At 42.2% G+C, this 19,842-nt stretch overlaps 1 protein-coding gene and 1 pseudogene across 1 annotated transcript in view; both read left to right on the top strand.

The window, feature by feature from the left end:
- Positions 1–289: 289 nt before the first annotated feature.
- MRVI1 (murine retrovirus integration site 1 homolog) overlaps positions 290–19,842 on the top strand; it is a gene marked incomplete at its 5' end in the record, with an annotated part of 35,997 nt that continues 16,444 nt past the window's right edge. Inside the window, 7 exons of the mRNA XM_008586724.1 lie at positions 290–320; positions 2,560–2,700; positions 3,493–3,624; positions 5,981–6,122; positions 14,902–14,951; positions 15,492–15,599; positions 17,730–17,794. Of these exons, the coding sequence (XP_008584946.1) occupies positions 290–320; positions 2,560–2,700; positions 3,493–3,624; positions 5,981–6,122; positions 14,902–14,951; positions 15,492–15,599; positions 17,730–17,794 (669 nt within the window). The remainder of the gene's footprint in view (positions 321–2,559; positions 2,701–3,492; positions 3,625–5,980; positions 6,123–14,901; positions 14,952–15,491; positions 15,600–17,729; positions 17,795–19,842) is intronic.
- Positions 11,541–13,157, top strand: LOC103602309 (annotated as a pseudogene).

Here is a 19,842-nt window from a genome sequence, read left to right as displayed (position 1 = left end):
TTACTGAGATTAAATAACTTGTCCAAAGTCATAGAGATAGTAGTGGCACTGCTGGAAGACTGACCCCAGGATTTGATATTTTCTACCACGTCACCTCTGTAAGAGTCAATATTTGGTTGAAAATCTCACAGACGAGAGAGCACACAAAGGGTACTCTGCGTCTTTTCCATCTCATCAACTTAGCTTACTCCAGTCCTGGAAACACATGGTCTGCTGGTCATTCAAAGCCACCACTTGGCTCATTTACCAGGTTGGATCAAGCTCATTCGTGTGTTTTTCTTTTTCACAGCGCCCCTCCACTCACTGAGAAGGAGGTTGAGGTAAGTGACTCTGGTGTCTCATGAAACTTCACACCTGTGCTTCACTTGGGCTTACTCAAAAGATTCCTTTCTCCAGCCTCTGGCCCTGCTATTTTTACACAAAAATGAGAATGAGTGACTATGGGATAATATGGACACTGGTGACCAGTCCTACTGAACCACTGAGATCCCTACTCCCACCTCAGTTAATGGAAGATTTTGACAAATTTGGTCAGAGGTGAGAAGGTAGTTGGAAATTCCATATTCCTTCAAGAATTGTTTATGTTCTTTAAATGTGTGGCTTAGAAACACAAAGTCAGCTGGGAGGCTGCTGAATTATATCAAATTTATTTCAAAATTATTAAAAATGGTCAGATTTCAAGTTTCAAACTTCAGTCTAGAGGACAAAGGTACTTGCCTTCTGAGGGTTTCACTACAAGAATTAGCCAGCACAGTGAGGCAGGAGGCTGTGCTGTCAACAACCCAGCCTTGCCTGCTCCGTTACGGTCCATGGGGCCTCCCTGTCCCAGTGCAGGTGTTGAGTGGGTTGAAAGGAATTTGCATTTCATTTTGGAGAAGGGGTAGATGGACAGAGAGAATGTATCCAAGGTGAGACATTGAGAACTGCTAATGAGGACCAGATAAGCACAGGAAGACAGACAGTATGAAATAGTTACCCACAGATAGGAACACTAATTTCACACATAGATACTGTACTCACAGTTTATAAGATATTCATATCCACCTTTCGTCTGATCCTCTCAGCCTCTCTGAAAAGCAGATTGAGCAGGAATTAGAACAAAGGAGAAAACTGAGTGATGAAATAACTTACCCCAGGTCCCAGATCCAGTATTTAGCAAAACCAAGATTTGGACCTTGGTGTTCCGACTGAATGCAGGACTCTTTATGTCACACTTCTGCTAAGGGGATAGCCCAGGTATAGAAAACCAAGCACTGAGCATTATAAATAGGGTTGACTGAGGCCTGGGTAGAGCAGAGAATCCCCATCACTGGGCTGTGAGCTCAAAGCCCACTCATTGACTTTTTGAAGATGGGCCATGGGCAGTTTGTTTAAAGCCAGATCCTGTCCTGGAACAATCAGCTCTCAGCATGGTGGAAGTAAAACAGGCTTTAGAATTACACAGTCCAAGATTAAATCCTGGCTCTGCGACTCCCTGTGTCACCTTGAACAAGTTAATGAACTCTCTGGTCTTGGTCCCTTTACCCATAAAATGGTTATAGCAGTTCCCATCTAGAGAGTTGTTGTGGGATTAAATGAGCTAAAGTTCGTAAAATTCATAGCAGTGCTGGCATATAGTAGATGCTTAATGAGCACTTTTCAATATTGCCATCAACATCATTACTGGGTCACTTAAGTGACTTTAGTTCTCTGTCTGGAGATGTCTGCCCACTACGGACCAGGTTACATGAGCTTCTGGAAGCTCGGGCATAGTTAGTAATCACAGGATATAAATCTGCTGCCACTTGATGCAGGCAGGGCAGATGAAGGCTGTAAAATTGAAGACCATTGCTTCCTTCCTGTGTGGAGTCCCTCTGTCTATTTCTCCTCCCCAGAAGTTTCCTATTATTCCAGGAATTCCATGTCTAATCGACACCACTTTTTAAAAGTTCATTCATTCAGGCTGCAGTTTTGGCATGAAATTTTTTATTGAAATTTTTATGAAATTTATTTATTCCAGAAAGCTTATTCTAACAGAATCATACCTAGCCTTATTTAATCTCCTGGAAGCTACCTAAAGCTGCTATTGATGTAGGATTTGGAATACTCAGGCTAGATGCTGGTTAAAGTTTGCTTTGAGTCAACAAGGCTTAAATCTCAAATGGGGTTTCTTTAAATAATGTTTTCATGCAAAATCTCCAAAACCCTTCACGCAATAAATCCCAGCTTAAATCTAAACTGCTTACACAATCAGCTGCACTGGCCTGAGTTTATCTAAACCCAAATACAGGATGTTATTTTCTTGAAATTCATGGAAAAGCAAAGTGTTATTCTCTTATTATTTTTCAGTTAAATACATTTGGTCTTCTGGTCCTGGGAAGGACCTAGCATGGCCCTCAGGATACTATTTTACTATCTTTTGTGTGGTTTACTGTGAAGTGAGAGTTTCACTTACACATGGCTGCTTTGGTGACTGGTTCCAGAGGCTGTTGTAAGATGCTCATACAAGAAACATACCTGCAGCCTTGTTCCCTGCAATAACGCCTCCTAGCACCTCTCCCACACTCTTGTTCCCAACAGAACGTGTTTGTACAACTGTCCTTGGCCTTTAGAAATGACAGCTATACCCTGGAATCTAGAATTAACCAGGCTGAAAGAGAACGCAACCTGACAGAAGAGAACACTGAGAAGGAACTGGAAAACTTCAAAGCTTCCATTACGGTAATTGTGGAGCCTGATTTGAGGAATCCTTGGAGAAGGGACTGTCTCCAAGGGCCATGCCGGTGTCACGCTTCTCTCAGTCACCAAGTAGAGTCTCCTGGAATGAAATATCTAGAGCTCAGAGAGCTGGAAGGAGCCGAAGTAGAGATCCTGAAGGCCTGGTTACCTCAGGGCTGTGGGCAAGGCCTCTGGGTCTTTGTGGGCTTCTCAGCAGGGGCCTGGGTGGCCTGGATGTGACTCCTCCTATCAGGCCTGCCATGTATACAGTGTCCACATTGGGCTTCTCCAATCCCCAAAAGAAGCTGTGGCCCAGGCCCTGCAAAGGCCACTTCTTTCAGCCAGGTGGGGCTCAGGGCTCATCTCATCAGAGCCAAGTCCAGGCTTGGTGTCTGTCTTAGTCAGTTCGGGCTGCTGTAACAAAATACCTTAGGCTGCATTGCTTAAACAATGAACATTTATTTCTCACAGTTCTGGAGGCTGAAAGTCCAAGATCAGGGTGTCAGTATGGTCAGGTTCTAGTGAGAGCTCTCTTCAGGCTTGAGACTGCTGCCTTTTCATTATATCCTGACATGTAGAAAGATGGCAAGAGAGCTCTCTGGGACCCCTTTTATAAGAGCACTAATCCCATTCGTGAGGGCTCTACCCTCACGCCTAATCACCTTCCTCCCAAAGGCACCACTTCCTAATAATCACATTGTTTAGGATTTCAGCACCTGAACTTGGGGGGGGCACAAACATTCAGTACCCAACATTATGTGAGGACCCCAGGTGATGCTCCTTCTCTTTCCACAGTCCTCAGCTTCACTCTGGCACCACTGTGAGCACCGGGAGACCTACCAGAAGCTGCTGGAGGACATCGCTGTCCTGCACCGCCTGGCCGCACGCCTCTCCAGCCGAGCTGAGATGGTGGGGGCCGTTCGCCAGGTGAGACTTGCTAGCCCCCAGCCAGCTCTGCTCCACCTGCAGTAACTAGTGCAATGACACAAGCAGGGACAACTACAGATACCACCTAGTAATGGCTTCCTTGGGGCCAGGCATTCTATGTACATTATTGTGGCAGTACTCAGTGTAATTTTGGTGAACAACTAAACCCTTGAAGTGCTTCTTGGCAAAAGCTTTCTGTGGACACAAGTTTGGGAATTACTGTCTTCCTTTCTTGGAGTTTTTTAATGCACATTGGCTTTGAGAAGTCCTGTAGTGAAGAAACCTGTTTAACTTTACCTATGTATTTCCCAGATGTACAGTGGACCCTTGAACAAAGTAGGGGTTAGGGGAGCTCACTCCTGTGCAGTCAAAAATCTGTGCATAACTTGTGACTCTCCCAAAACATAACTACTAATAGCCTACTGTTGACCAGAAGCCTTACAGGTAACATAGTCAATTAACACATATTCTGTATGTTACTGTATCCTTACAATAAGGTAAGCCAGAGAAAAGAAAATGTTATTGAGAAAATCATTAGAAAAAGAACTACATTTAAAAAATTTTTAAATACATTGAAAAAAATCCACTTATAGATGGATCCATGTAGTCCAAACCTGTGTTGCTTTAGTGTCAACTGTATTTAACTGAAGAACCCTCCCCCTCTTTATTTTTCTCAAAAAATACCTATTCAACTCTGATGGAACTAGTATCGGACAAAACATGTTTCGGGAAAAACTTCTTTGTTGTACTTAATCCACCCTGCTACCGTATAAAATAGATCTCTTTTTCTCCAGATGAAATATAGCCTCTCAGAAAGGTAACAGCCCTAGTGAGCGGCAGGGCTGGGTGCAAGCCCAGGCCTGGCGCCCTCTCGGCCCTTGGGAGTCCTGAAGCACACAGAGCACCGCCCTGTCCAGCATGAGGTTGCAGGACCACACTGCCTGAGTTCTAATCCTGGCTTCACCCCTCATTTGCTGTGTGCCCTTGGGCTGGTTATTGAGCTCTCTACACTTCAGCTCCTCCCACGGGAAACTGAGGATGACTATGGTCTCTGCCATGTAGGTTGCTGTAATACTCATGAAGCACTTAGATGATGTTACAGTTGCTATTATCACAGACCGTGTCCTGCTGCACTTGGTTGTGTGAGAGGATGTTCCTGAGCAATCCTGTAAAATGAAAGGACAGGTCACTGGTCCATCCCACCCTTGTGTCCTTCTGGAGAAAGAGTACCTGACTCAGCAGCGTTGCCCAGGAAGTCACTCCAGCTGGGAGCAGCAACCCAGGGAGGACTCTAGGGAAGTGGCTCATCTCAGCCCCACATGGCCATGGGGAACTTTTCAGGGAAGTCACTGTGCACGTCCTTCCGTGGCCAGGCAGGGTCTGGGCTGGGCCCCCTGAAGTATCCAAGAGGGGTATGAGCGGAGAAGAATGATCCTCGTGCTGTACAGCCTTCCCAGACGTGTCCCCCGACCCATGTGTTACTCACTCTGTCTTCACTCTTCTCCAAACAGCTCCCCCATCCTGGCTTCTGGGTCCCCATCCTTGCCTTCCTCTTGGCTCCACTGGACTAGTTCAGGCCCTTGTCCTGTTGTTCCCTGTCACTCTCACGGCCCCGGTCTCACTCCCTTCAGTACCTTCTCCACTTGTGACCTGATTACATCATGCTCTTACTTTAGACATTCTATGGCTCCCCTTTTCCTTCAGAATAAGTCCAAATTCCTTCATCCAGCATTCAAGGTCCTTCACAACCCAGGCTTAACTTGCATTTTTTTCTTACAAATCAACCAAACTGCTCGCTGATTCTTACATAAGCAGGATGGCCTGTACTGTCTGGGTTTGCCCGACAGCCCTGGTATATGCCTATCATCCCAGCATAATTTATAATAGCACCCCATTTCACTCTCCAGAAGATGCCTCTCTGGAGGATAAATCCCACCCACACACAAGCCCTGCAATCTCCTGCCTCTGGACTCATTTTGCAGTTCTGAAGCCTGAGGGCTCATTGTCCTTCCTGCTCATGTCTATGTGCCAGACTCTGCCCACATCCTACATCCACTTCATCCCATCTCCATGATGCCTCCCCTGACCCATTCTCTGCAAGCAGAACCAAATTCCCTCCACCTCTCATCTCCAGCAGCACTGTGGCTGTGCTTTTCTCGTCCCCCCTGAACACCTGAGTTCCCCCTGGTGCCTGAGTCCACCTCTCAGCTCTCGTCCCAGCACTCTTAGAGGCCAAAGACACATCTGATGGGTCCCTGTGTCCTTTAGATCCTCTCAGCCCAGAGCCTTGCTCAGAGCAAACAAGCGCTGGTGGAGCCTTGCCTGCACCCTACACTCATTCTCCCCGTCCTTGCAGGAAAAGCGCATGTCGAAGGCAACAGAAGTAATGATGCAGTATGTGGAGAATCTGAAGAGGACATATGAGAAAGACCATGCAGAACTCATGGAGTTTAAAAAACTTGCAAATCAGAATTCAAGCCGCAGCTGTGGCCCCTCTGGTAAGTTCATAGGCTCCTGCCCCCATCTTGGCCCTATAATGAGGGCCCCCAATGGCTCTCAGTTATGATCAGTGCTATCAGGGCAGCCCCAGGACTTGTTTCCAGTTAAGCAAGGCTCTCTGACCCTGCCCAATGCTGCCCACAGGGAATTCACAGCAGCTGCTTCAGGGAGCCTGGGGACCTGGAACCAGGTAACGTGAACAGCCCCAAAGTGATCTCCTAACTCCCAACACAATAAACCAGAGGGGCTGACTGCAGACACAAAGTCCACGAGCTGCAAGAGCTCACTCTGCTCTGTAAGAGTAGTCCCAGACCCTGTAAGTCTTTGTGCTGTGGAACCCCCTTTTGGGGAGCATATGCTAAGGAATTTGGGCTTTATTCTGGGAAGCATTAGGGATCCAACCAAGGATTTTAATCAGGGAAATGACATGATCATAGATGTAGTTTAAGAAGGTTCCCTCTGACTGCAATGTGGCAATTACACTACTTGGGCAAACCAAATACAGGAAACCCCATGAAGACACGATTGCAATAGTCTAGGCAAGGGATGAAGTCTGGGCAATGGGGGTGGAGTGAGAGCCTGGCTAAAGGAGATGTTGCTGAGATAAATAGTGTTTTAAAGAAATACTCTTTTTTTAAGTTCTATACAAACTGCTATAGGAGCATAAAGGAGGGGCCACTTGATTCTGCTTAAGGGATTCAAGGAAGTCTTCACAGAGGAATGGCATCTGGATAGCGCTCTCAAGTAAAAATGAGAGAGTACTTCAAAAACTTCATGGAAAAATAGAATTAAAAGATCTTTCCACAAACTTTTTGAAGACTCCCCTCATAGGAGCTCTCCAGTCAAGAGGGAGAAATACATCCCAGGTGGAGGAAACAGCATGGACAAAGGAGTGGAGATTGTGGGAGAAATGGAGACAAGACAGTTTGATGTGGTTGCAATGACGGGGTGTGATAGAGGCTGAAGGCGAGACTTGGTAGACCAGGGCCCGCACAAGCCATGCTAACAATTCAGGCCTTTGTCCTCTAGGCACTGGGCAGTCATTGGTAAGTTTGCACCCATATCATAAACAGATCGTATTTTTAGAAGATTATTTGGCTTGAGAGTAGACAATGCACTGGAGGTGTGCAGAGGGTGAAGTAAGGAGAGACGAGTTAGGAGGCTCTTTTTCAGCCCAGGAGGGAGAGGATAGTGACTTGGACCAGAATTTCTCTTTGGGTGTTGCCAAGGTTTGGGCTCCGGCTGATGAGGGCGACTAGCAGTAGAAAACAGACCTTTTAGCAACAGGAATCCCTGTGGAATGCAAACATCCGTGTTACCAAGAGCAGGAGGAGGGAAAGTACAGACAGTATAACAGATGTAGAAACCTTTATAAACAGGAGGTTTCACAAGTTTCCTGGGGAATATCAGTGACACTTCCCAGAGTCCCAAGGCAGTGTATACATGCTCCAGACTGCCTGCTTTGGATCTTGGCAGCAAGGCTCCTGACCCACATGCATCTGTGCCTCTAACAAATAGCTCCCTGTCAGTGTTGGAAGCTGGAGAAGGTGCCGCCAAAGAAATCCTGCAAGGTTCAAGGTCTCTTGTGAATCACTTTATCCAAGATTTATGGGAAGAGCAGTTACCCATGAGGCTCATTCATTCATCCTACAGACATTTATTGATCACCTTTGGTATACCCCATATGATACTGGAATATAGAGATAAAGGGCACACAGTGCCAGACACAGAGGAGCTCCCAGCCTGTGGGGAGGTCAGGGCATTCTAACCAGCACTGTTACAGAAGTAAGCAGACTTCCACAGGGAGCACACTGCAGAGTCCCACATTCAGTCCAGGGGAATGAGAAAATGCTTATAATAGGAAAGATCACAATAGCTGAGTCTTGAATGATGGACAAATGTTTTGCGGGTATTGTTTCCACTCCGGTTGTTTTTCCAAGCTCTGCCTCAGCTTGGGCTGGTGCAGAGGGGCCGACCCCCTCCCAGCAGGTGTGTCCACTCCCAGCAATGTTTGTTTTTTAAGGCTTTACATGACTTCTGGTAATCTTTGCCTATGCCTGAGGCTTTGAAAACTACAGCAAATAAAATATCCGTGATTTCAAAAAAAGTAATGCATATTAAAAAAAATAACATCTACTCTTTTTTCTGAACATGAAACATGCTAATTGTCTACATTTTGGATTATTTCCTTAAGATAGATTTCTGGAAGTATAAATACTAGCATGGGGGAAAATATTTCTAAGACTCTTAAAGCAAATTATTTTCAAATAACTTTTGAAATTATCCATTTATATTTTCATTTAGTGGGTTACAATAATGATCGATTCATTGTGCCATTGACACCATTCTTGTCATTTCTTTTAAAATATTTATGACTTTGATAGGTCAAAATTTTGTCTTATCGTTTTCATTTATATCTCTGTCTTTCCAAATGTTTACAAAATGTTTGTATTTCTACTTTTGTAAATTCTCTATTTATGGTCTTTGCCCACTTCTAAGATTGGTATTTTATTAATTTGTATGAACTCTTCATATATAAAGAGTATTTTCTGGTTCTCCTATATTGGCTGACTGGAAAACTTGAAAATACTTTGACCACAATGCTCAGAAATGTCTGCTGGGCAAAATAAAGCAAACCTTAGTCTAAAAGACTAGCTGAATCCACAGGAAAATAAATTGAAATACACAGATACAAGCAAAGGAAAGAGAACTGAAACCAAGCTGACTCTGCGGCTTCCTTGGGGACAAATGTCAGCCTCAGTTATCTGGGGACTGAGCTTTTGCACGTACATGTGATCTGAGACTAGGCCTTGAACACCTGTGGTAGAGAGTGAACACTGAGATTCCCAAGAGAGTTAAGACCTTCCAAAGACTCTATCTTTAGATAGAATTGGGGCAAGAAAAAAACAGTCACCAACCAGCACAGGGGAAAAAAAAAGACAAGGAAATTTTTCTGTTTCACCCTGGGCACTAGTAGGAAAAAACACTTTTTCCTTCCTCATAGGAAAAGTGCATGCCCAAAGTGTCAGCCGTGATGATGCAATATGCAGAGAATCTGAAAAGAACAGCAAGACGGTGCCTCTTGGAACACTGTCAGAAACAAACAGAAAGCCACTTAGAGGGACACACCCTGCACCCAGGGCACACAGGATTCCTCCAAATGAAGCTTCCCTGAAGATGAGTTCACAATATAAAATTGTAAAATAAACAAGAAGACAATCCACCACAAACAAGAATCATCTAGACCCACCAAACAATAGGATTATATCTTAAGAACCTCAGATAATAAAATAATCTGATTATATTTTTTAAAGAGATACATTTAAAATTATTAGAGGCATAAAAAAAGCAGATTGAAAATATGAGAGTATTTGTTAATTAGTAATAATATTTTTTAAATGATTTTAAAACAAAAAAGAATACACTTATCAAAAAAAAAATAGAATTCCTTGAAATGAGGAATAAAGTCATGGGAATTAAAAACTCAGTAGTTTAGGTATGATAGGTGTGGTAGTTGAAACTGTTCCTCCAAATTCCTGATCTCCTCCTTCTAGGCACACTTCCCCATGCCTTTGAGTTAGGTAAGGCCATGTGACTTGCTTTGGTGAATGAACTGGGAGCAGAGGGACATGTGTCACATCTGGGCTGAGGCATTTAAGAACTAGTGTGAAATTTGCCCTGTTCCTTCCTCCTGACCTGACAACCATCACTGCTCCAGAAGAGTAGAAGTTCCAGTAGCCTGAGCCCTGAGTGAGGAAAAGCAGAGCAGAGCCTGCTGCCAACTCAGAAGTAAATGAGCATAAAAAAGACATAAATCTCTGTTGTTAGTAGCCACTAATACTTTGGGGGTGTTTGTTACTGTAGCATAACCTAGCTTATCCTGACTGGTAGAACATTTAAATCAGATTGAGCACAGTTGAAGAAAAAACTAACTAACTGGAAAATAGATTTGAAGAAGTTATCTAAAATGCAGTTCAAAGGGATAAACTGATTAAAAATATGAAAGAAACATTATGAGATATGGAATATAGGGCATAGAATGAGAAAGTCCCAAATACATTTATAGGGCAGCTCATAAAGAGAGAACTGGAAGGGAGAAAATATTCAAAGAAAGTATGGCTAAGAATTTTCCAGAACTGAAGAAAGACCTGAATCATTGGCTTGAAAAAGCATAGTAAATTCTAAGCAGAAAAAAAAAGGACACATCAAAGAGAAACTGCAGAGCAGCAAAGACAAAGTGAAGATCTTAAAGGTAACCAGAAAGAGAAGATTATTCACAAAAGAATAACAATTCTCGATAGCAATAATAGTACCAAAAGACAACGGAGTAATCTCTTCAAACAGCTGAGAAAAAATAACTTTCAACCCAGAGATAGTACAAACAGCTAACCATCATGCAAGATTGAGGGCTGGGTAAAGACATTTTGAGACAACAACTGAGAAAGTTTACCTCTCAGAGACCCTTGCTGAAAGAACTAACTAATATACCTAAGGAAGAATACAATTGAGCTCGAGAGAAAGGAGTGAGATGCAAGAAGGAATGGTGATCAAAGACACTTGTAAACATGTAGGCAAATCTAAATAAATAAGCCTTCTCTGTAGAAAACAACAGTCATAATGAATAATTTGGGAATACAAACCAAGGTGACATAAAAATAGAAAAGCAATACAAGGGGACTTCAAAAAGTTCATGGAAAATGGAATTAAAAGATAAAAATAAAAAATATAAACTTTATTTCTCAACACAAGCTCCTTTAAGTTCATGACACTTTTGAAATCAATGATACCAGCCATTTAGTCCATCCCTAAAGAACTGAGGGTCCTGGGAATTTAGCCATATCAATGCAGTCTTTTTTACATTATGAACTGAAGAAAAATTTGTGCCCTTTAAAGATTTTTTTAAGATTAGGAAACAAAAAGATGTCAGAAGGAGCCATATCAGGACTGTAAGGTGGATGCCAAATGATTTACCACCTAAACTCCCACAAAATTGCCCTTGTTTGATGAGGGGAATGGGCAGGAGCATTGTCATGATGGAGAAGAACTCTCTGGTGAAGATTTCCCAGGTGTTTTTCTGCTAAAGCTTTGGCTTTCTCCAAACACTCTCATAATAAGAAGATGTTATTGTTCTTTGGCCCTCCAGAAGGTCAGTAAGCAAAATGCCTTGAGCATCCCAAAAAACTGTTGCCATGACCTTTACTCTTGACCAGTCTGCTTTTGTTGACTTGACCACTTCCACCTCTTGGTAGCTGTGGCTTTGATTGCACTTTGTCTTCAGAATCATACTGGCAAAGCCGTGTTTCATCTCCTGCTACAATTCTCTGAAGAAATGCTTCAGGATCTTGATCCCACTTGTTTAAAATTTCTGTTGAGAGCTCTTGTCTGCAGCTGATCAGGACACAACAGTTTTGGCACCTATGGAGCAGAAAGTTTGTTCAACGTTAATTTTTCAGTCAGAATTGTGTAAGCTGAGCCAATTGAGATGTTTCTGGTGTTGGCTACCATTTCTCCTGTTAATCATCAGTCCTCTTCAATTATGGCACAAACAAGATTAATTTTTTCCTTGCAAATTGCTGTGGATGGTCTGCCACTGTGGGCTTCATCAACAACATAGTCTCTTCCCTTCTTAAAATGAGTATCCATTTGTGAACTGCTGATTTCTTTGAGGCATTGTCCCAATAAACTTTTCATAAAGCAGCAATGATTTCACCATTCTTCCACCTAAGTTCTGCCATAAATCTGATGTTTGTTCTTGCTCCAATTTTAGCAGAATTCATGTTGCTCTGATAGGAGCTCTTTTCAAACTGATGTCTTAGCCTTTTAGTGCCTCAAACCAGATCCTGTTCAGACATGTTTAACAAGTTAGTATGAGTTTATTTTCGTGCAGAAAAATTTGCAGTCTATGCATAGTTTTTTCATAATATGCCTTTTCTATGAACTTTTTGAAGACTACTCATATACTTAAAATTGGAGGGGGTAATTGTTTTAAGATTTATTCAAGAAAAAAATAGATGTCTCGATTAATTTTAAAGTGAATATGGAAGTGAAGTTAATCTGAGGTGAAGCAAACAGAAAATTGTGGAGGTTTTGTTGGAATGAATCTGAAGTCTGCTGCAGTAAAACACTGAAGGCTTTAAAATGTTTTCTTGCATAAAACTCAAACTTTAAGTAGCTGCTTATGAAGATAGGGAAGGCAGGAAGCTAATGTCTGTCTCAAGATACAGGACAGCTATTTGCTCATCAACCTCAACTGCCCCAAGCAACAGCAGGAAAGACAACCGGACATAGGGAACTGGGGACTTCTATACAGAGAGAGAACTACAAAGCATCCTCAGTAGAGTAGGAACCCTGATCCAAAGTCCCTATACTTCTATCAGAGTGCGCAACAGAGGAACACGGCTCAAGAAACCAATCACAGGCAAATGCCTATGCTTTGTTCCACTGGCTGTGGATTTTACAGAAACCCTCACACAAATAGCATGTGTTCAGAATGCTATAAAGAACATCCTCAAAGACAGAATAGTAGTAACGGTAGAAAAATCCACCTGCGGCTTCTGTCAGTAGTCTGAATCTTTTACCAGTTCAATGCACAGATGGCAGTGTCCCCGAAGCTCAGTCAACATTAGACTCTACATCTTCATCGATGCAGCCAAAACCTGTATCAAATCAGTCACTTTTATCAGAATCTGTAGCATCTCCCCAAGTGGACAGCACATCTGTGGACAAAGCAGTACCTGAAACAGATGATCCGCAAGCTTCAGTATTAGATACAGCATAACAGCCACCTGAAGAGCAAAGCAAGTCTCTTGAAAAAAACAAAACAAAAAAAGAATTGCTGTTTCATGTGCAGGAAAAAAGTGGGACTTACTGGGTTTGAATGCTGGTGTGGAAATGTTTACTGTGGGGTAACTCACATATAACATAAGCGTTACTCAGATATACACAATTGCTCTTACAATTGCAAAGCTGATGCCACTGAGAAAATCAAGAAAGAAAATCCAGCAGTTGTTGTCAAAAAGATCCAGAAGATTTGAACTCCTGCTGGAATACAAAATTCTCTGATCATCTGCAAACTAAAAATTGACTGAGGTTTTTTTTCCTAATCATTGGGAATGTAGAGCAATGTGTCTTGCATAGACGTTCTAATCATGCATGTTATCAGAAGAATAGATTTTTGTTTTTGTTTTGAAAATGACTCTGAACATTTATTTCCATTGCAGTTTCTGTGGTGAAAAGACTTAACTTTACAAGTATTATCCTTTTAAGATCATTTTAATGTTAGTTGAGTGCAGAGGGCTTTTATAACAAACATGGAGAAATTTTGGAGGGCTGTGATCTTTCCAGTATTAAACTTGCATGCATTAATCTTGTGGTTTATTTTCTCATTGTGTGTGTGTGTGTGTGTGTGTGTGTAGCTTTTCTCTGCAGCATGATTTCTCTTGATAATGCCCTTTAGAGCACAACTAGTTATGAGTAACTGAGTGTATCTTAATCATTATGGCTGCTTCTGTTTTTCCATTAACAAAGGTTATACATATGTTAGCATATGGTTTCTTTGCACCCACTATTTATGTCTGAATCATTTGTCACAGAAGAGTGTGTGCTGAGGAGATTATAAGTTTGTGTGTTTTAAAATTTTTTTTGAGTGAAGGAAGAAAAAGCTGTATGCATTTCATTGCTGACTACAGATTTCTTTCAGATTACGTTCATTGGCCTGTGTGTACACACTATGAAGAATGATCTGAAGTAATTGTGCTGTATTTATGTCTATCCACCAGTCTTTGATTAAATAAAAAGGAAAATCAAATAAATAAATAAATAATAAAGTCAATATGTTCAAAAGTTAAGGGGACACACTAAAAATTAGAAATACGATGTATAAGTTCCAAACTGATGTGTGGGGTGGGAGGGAAGTTAGAAAAAACAAAGCAAAGTGGATAGAAAATAGAAAATAAGATGGCAGAAACAAATACAAATATATCAATAATCACAAGAAATATAACCAATGTAAACCTGTTGATTAATAGAGAATTTCAGATTAGGTTTTTATATATATATATATACACAGCTATGTGCTTTTAAAGAGACACATCAAAAATATATGCATATGAAAGAGAGATAGATATACAGGCTAGATAATTCGGTCAAACCGAATCAAAATGAAATAAGCTTCTTGCAAATTCCTTTCTCTGCATGTATTCAGATTTTTCCTGGCAGCAGTATTAGCCTGGTATGATGCTAAACATTTTACATGAATTATATCATTTAATGTATAAAATAAGGAAAAGAAAATTCTGGGGGTGGTAGCTTCCTTTGTTCTGAATCATCTTGTAGGTAACATATTGAAACTACTTCTGTCAGCAAGTTTTTATTCTTTACCAACGCCACACCTTCCTTGCTCATAGTTTCCCTGACTGTATATTCCTTGAATGAGCACGAAATGACCTAATAAGCCTTGGTATTGATATAGGTAGTTTTCACACACTATCCAGGGTGTCACCCAGAGACTGTGTAGAGATGTCAGATGAAGATCACAGGTGACCAGTGCTCAGGGGAGTTAGGATAAAGGTTTTGTCCAAAAACCCCTCACTCTGAAGATGATCATCTCAGAGGTTAAACTGCCAAACTCAATGTCCCCAACACTCAGACTCTTGGGTCATCTTTTGAGGGCCAGTTCTGGTCCATAGACACCTTGGCTTAGTTTCTGCCTGCCTGTTTCCTGCTGCAGCCTAGTCTGAAACTTATCTGAGTTCTCTTCTCTGTTCCTTCCTGCTGCAGAAGATGGGGTCCCTCGCACAGCGCGGTCCATGTCCCTCACGCTGGGAAAGGTATGCATTTTCAAGGAATACCAGGACTCCCAGAAGGAGTATGACAGAAGTTTCTATGGTCACCCAAGAAATCATTCATTCTTGGATACATGAGTGCCCTAGAACCTCCAAACATTGTTTCTATTCAGCTTCCCATACTTGCTAGCTCACCTTCTGACATCTAACCTATTCTGCTCATAGTTTCCCTGGATATATATCCCTTAAAAGAACATAAAATAATGCATAAGCCTTGGTATTGTTACGGCAGTTTTTACACACTATCCAGGGTGTTATCCAGAGACTGGGGGGGTCATGACCATTCTGTTCCTCCATAAACTAAAATAGGAACATATTGAGAGATCATCCACCACCAACAGAAAATTTGGGTCAATTTTAGACAGTCTCTCCACACCAGTTTCCAGCATCATCACTACCCCAAAACCAAAATGTCCAGTGAATGTCATCACAGCATTAAGAACCAGTAGGCTTTATCCAGGCCCTTCTAATCTGTGGCTATCGCTACTTCCAAGACAGTGGGCCTGGTCATGTCTCTTTCCACAGAATATGCCCCGCCGGAGGGTCAGCGTTGCCGTGGTTCCCAAGTTCAATGCCCTGAATCTGCCTGGCCAATCTCCCAGCTCATCACCCATCCCCTCTTTACCAGCCTTGGTGAGTATGACGATGCCTGCCTTCCAGACCTATTCTCCCTTTTCCTCTCGCTCACTACTATGGGGGTGAGCCAGTGGTGGCAGGGTCAACAAGGAAATTGCCAGCACAGAATCTGGGAAATGGGCTCAAAAGTCTCAGCGTAGACCAGGTCACATGTATTCCACTGCTCTGAGAAGAGGTCTCAGTGCCCTTGAGCATGGTGTTGGAAGCTCAGAGAATGTTCCTGACAAATGTCTCTTTTTGTGCTTAACCCACAATCCTCCAAGGTGGATATGATTTTTTTCTACTCTGCAGTGAGTTTTTGGTAGCTAAGGGTTGTAAAGTGTAGTTAATGGTAGACCTGAGCTTTGAACCTTAGGTTCTCTAGTTCCAGAGCCTGCATTCTTAAACCCACTGCCTCAATTCATTGCAACATTGTTTATAATAATGAAAAACAGGAAACAATTCAATGTCCATTAATAAGAGAATGGTTAAACAAATTATGGATATCACTATAAGGGGTTTCTATAAAAGAAAATTGTCCCTAATTTATTATAAATAAAAAGCAATTAAAAATAGTATATGCAAAAATTAGTATGTAAACAGTATGATTCTGTTTTGTACTTAAAAAAAAGTGTGTTTCTGTGTGTACACATAGAAAATCCTGGAAGAAGACATGTGAAACTATTAATAAGGTTATCTCTGGGCAATGGTAAACAGGTAATTTTTATTTTCTTCTTGATTCCTTTTTATATTTCTATAATAAGAATGTATTAGTAATAACCAGAAAAAATATCCATTTCCATTTTTTTAAACAAAGTTCTTATATAACTTCCACATCACAGGCCTTTGTGTATCTGGCTAATTCTATCTAAAATTCTTCTAATTCTTTCTCCAGTGGTTTCCCTATTCTCTGTCCATGACCAGCATTACTCTATAAGGAAACAATTTGATTGAGTAAGCAATAGGTAAAGTAGATACACGCTCTGTTGTTCCAATAAGTAGCATTAATCACTTTCTGCCTCAAGCACTTCAATCATATATGAAATCAACCTAAACTGACAAATCACCCACTAAAACAAAGAACCTTAAAAAAATGTCTTAAAGGAGGTTGGAAAGGGTTGGTTAGTGTTAATATTCTACTGTTAATATTCTAACAGACCTATTCCTCATACTCTACCTAAATGTATAAATGTGGCTTCCAAATATACTCGTGTATTACTTTAGACTAGGGAGTGGCAACCAGGGCTATACATTAAAACCATACAGGGTACTTTTAAAATGTTCTATACCCAGGCTCCACCCCCAAAATTCTGGAGTGGATCAGTACTTTTTAAAAAATCTCCCCCAAGTGATTCTAATGTGCATCCAGAGTTGAGAACCATTGCTTAAACCAAATCCATTGCAACAAAACAACATGGAAATCCTGGGGAATTTATTACAAAGAAGTTTCCAATGGCTTGAACTTTTAGTAATGACAGGAATTTGCCATGAATTGTGCTTGGAGCTGTATATCTAGGGGCAGTGATGGGTTTGTGTGAATCCATCCAAGGGAACTCCTCATTTGGTAGGAGGCCCACTGCTGTTCAGTTACAGTCAGTAAACAGGGGACAGAGAAGAACTGACGGTTCCCTTCCAGAATGGAGCAGGTGGCATGTGCCCTAGAGGGAAGGGACAGAGAGGAAGGGAGAACAAGAAAGGCCTGAGAGAAAGGGCCCAAGCCTGGGCTCAGATGCAGATTGGAAAGTGTTGGGGTGGGGACGGATAAGGGAAAAGAGGAGCCCAGCAGCGCCCCTCCCCAGCATCATCAGAGACCCAGCAGCCCTGGCTTCTTTCTNGTAGGAGGCCCACTGCTGTTCAGTTACAGTCAGTAAACAGGGGACAGAGAAGAACTGACGGCTCCCTTCCAGAATGGAGCAGGTGGCATGTGCCCTAGAGGGAAGGGACAGAGAAGAAGGGAGAACAAGGAAGGCCTGAGAGAAAGGGCCCAAGCCTGGGCTCAGATGCAGATTGGAAAGTGTTGGGGTGGGGACAGATAAGGGAAAAAGGAGCCCAGCAGCGCCCCTCCCCAGCATCATCAGAGACCCAGCAGCCCTGGCTTCTTTCTTCCATAGCTCATCCTCAATTCTCTGTCTCCTGTTTTCCATTCAGTCAGAATCACCCAATGGGAAAGGCAACCTACCTATCACCTCAGCACTGCCTGCACTTTTGGAAAAGTAAGTTTGTCATTTTTCCTCTTCACTTTGGGGGCCTCTAAGGAAAATTTCCCCAACTCACCTTTCTTCCTCCCATCTTCACCCCCAAAATGTGATAGAAAGCAAATTAAGTTCTAGGGGAAATGAATGGGATGCTGAGACCCACAAAGATTTCAGACCCAGACCTGGACCAGGAAGACGCTATGGCTAAGGTCAAGTGCATCCAATCTAAGAAGAGCCCAGAGGTGATGGAAGCCTTCTCTGTTGGTTAGAATTCTTTGGGCTACAAATACAAGAAAGTCCCACCTCAACAGGTCTTAAATAATAAGCCCAGAAGTAGGGCTGCTCCAGCTGGGACACAGCAAAGCTCCAGCTCGGCCTCTCTCCAATGACCTTGTCTCTGGCCACTTTGCGTGTTGACTTCATCAGCAAGCTTGTGGCAAACGGCTGCTAGTTCCAGGTGCCCCATCCAGATAGGACAATAACTAGAGGAAGAAAGGGACAATTTTTCCCATGTTTCTTTCCCAGGAATGAACCCTGAAGACTTTCACCAGTCTTCCCTCTTATGTCATTGGCAAATTTGGAACATGGTCCCTTTCTAAACCAATCACAGGCTTTGGGAATCAGATTATCATTATGGACTTAGCCTATCCCTGCAGATGGGGAGAGTGTCAGCTTCCCGTGAAGCAAAATGACTCTGTGAAGAAGAATAAATTCCTAAACAAAATCCCGTTGCTATTGGGAAGTAGGAAGGAAGATGAGTGTTGGAATAGCAACCAACAGTGTCTACTACGCCTAACTTTTCTAGTCATCTATGCAATTTGCAGGTCTTTTCATCCTCAGCCAGAGCAAGGCAGGCTGTTTCTATGCACTCAGAGGAGTTTATAATTTACTTTTCAAATTCTTTCATTCGCTTGCTGGAAAACATCTGGCTCACAGCTGCTACTTCTCAGAACTTTCCCCTTTTGTGTCTTTCTTTACTTGGTAGAACTTATACCTTATTCTTCCTTCTTCCTTGCCTTGAGGCAGTTTTAGTCCTTCATTTTTCATGGCTGTTAAAAAAGTTTTGCTTGACCTGGCAGAGAATGTGTACAGACAAGCTCCCAAGCTCCCCACCCCCAGACCCAGCCTGTTTTCCTCACCTCTCAGTACATGCAACCACCAATTTGTCACTCAGTGACTCAGCCCATGTTAATCTTGATGTTTGCCCAGCATTTTCTCCCTTTCCTACCTCACCCCCATAAGCTTACAGGTCCTCATGTTATGGAGGACCGACTTTCTCTCTTTCTTTCTTTCTTGATCACTACAGGGAAATTGTAAAGGGATGACAAATTAACAACTATATGGAAGTAACCAAGATTATAGAACCTTACCAGTCTCTAGTCATAGTGCCTAGTCCATGGTCTCTGAATTTCTCCAAAAATGGTCACTTGATAATAAGATCAAATAGCCTGTGGCTAGTTCACCAGCAAACACCTGAGAGCAGATTGCACTGCCCAATGTGATCTGAGAGAATTCTAAGCCTTGCTCTTGTAAGTTGTTTTGTAATTAACTGCTTGTTGCTCAACAAGGGTCTTAGAACCTGTAGACTTAAAGAAACATTTAAGTAGAGAGTGATATTTAAAGTCAGTCATAAAGAACAAAGCTCAAGAACAAAAGTAGGAAGAGCTGTATATTCATATTCTTTCACTCTTTCATTCCTTTGACAATTAATCACCAGTAGAATGCACTCGAGGACCTCACAGTCTGGGAAGGACAGATGGGAAACACCCTATTATAATACAACATGTCAGGTAATGTAGTAAGGAAGTACAGGGTGCTAAGGCAACAACACACAAGCCAATAAGCACCTAACCCAGTTTGGGTGTGGGGCTAGGGGAGGGGGAGGCTCAGAAAATGTTTCCCCTAAGAACTTACTTTTAAAGTGAAACCTAAAGGTTATACAATTAACTAAGTGAACGGGAGGTTAGCAACATCTCAGGCTCTGAGGCAAGAAAGTGTGGAATATTCAAGGAATCATGATGATAATGACGATGACTGTTATTATTTACTGCACACTCACTTCATGC

This window comes from Galeopterus variegatus, unplaced genomic scaffold, assembly GCF_000696425.1.
Source record: "Galeopterus variegatus unplaced genomic scaffold, G_variegatus-3.0.2 Scaffold4088, whole genome shotgun sequence".
NCBI lineage: Eukaryota > Metazoa > Chordata > Mammalia > Dermoptera > Cynocephalidae > Galeopterus > Galeopterus variegatus.
Note: the sequence above shows the minus strand (reverse complement) of the source record. Positions and strands in the feature narration are given on the sequence as shown.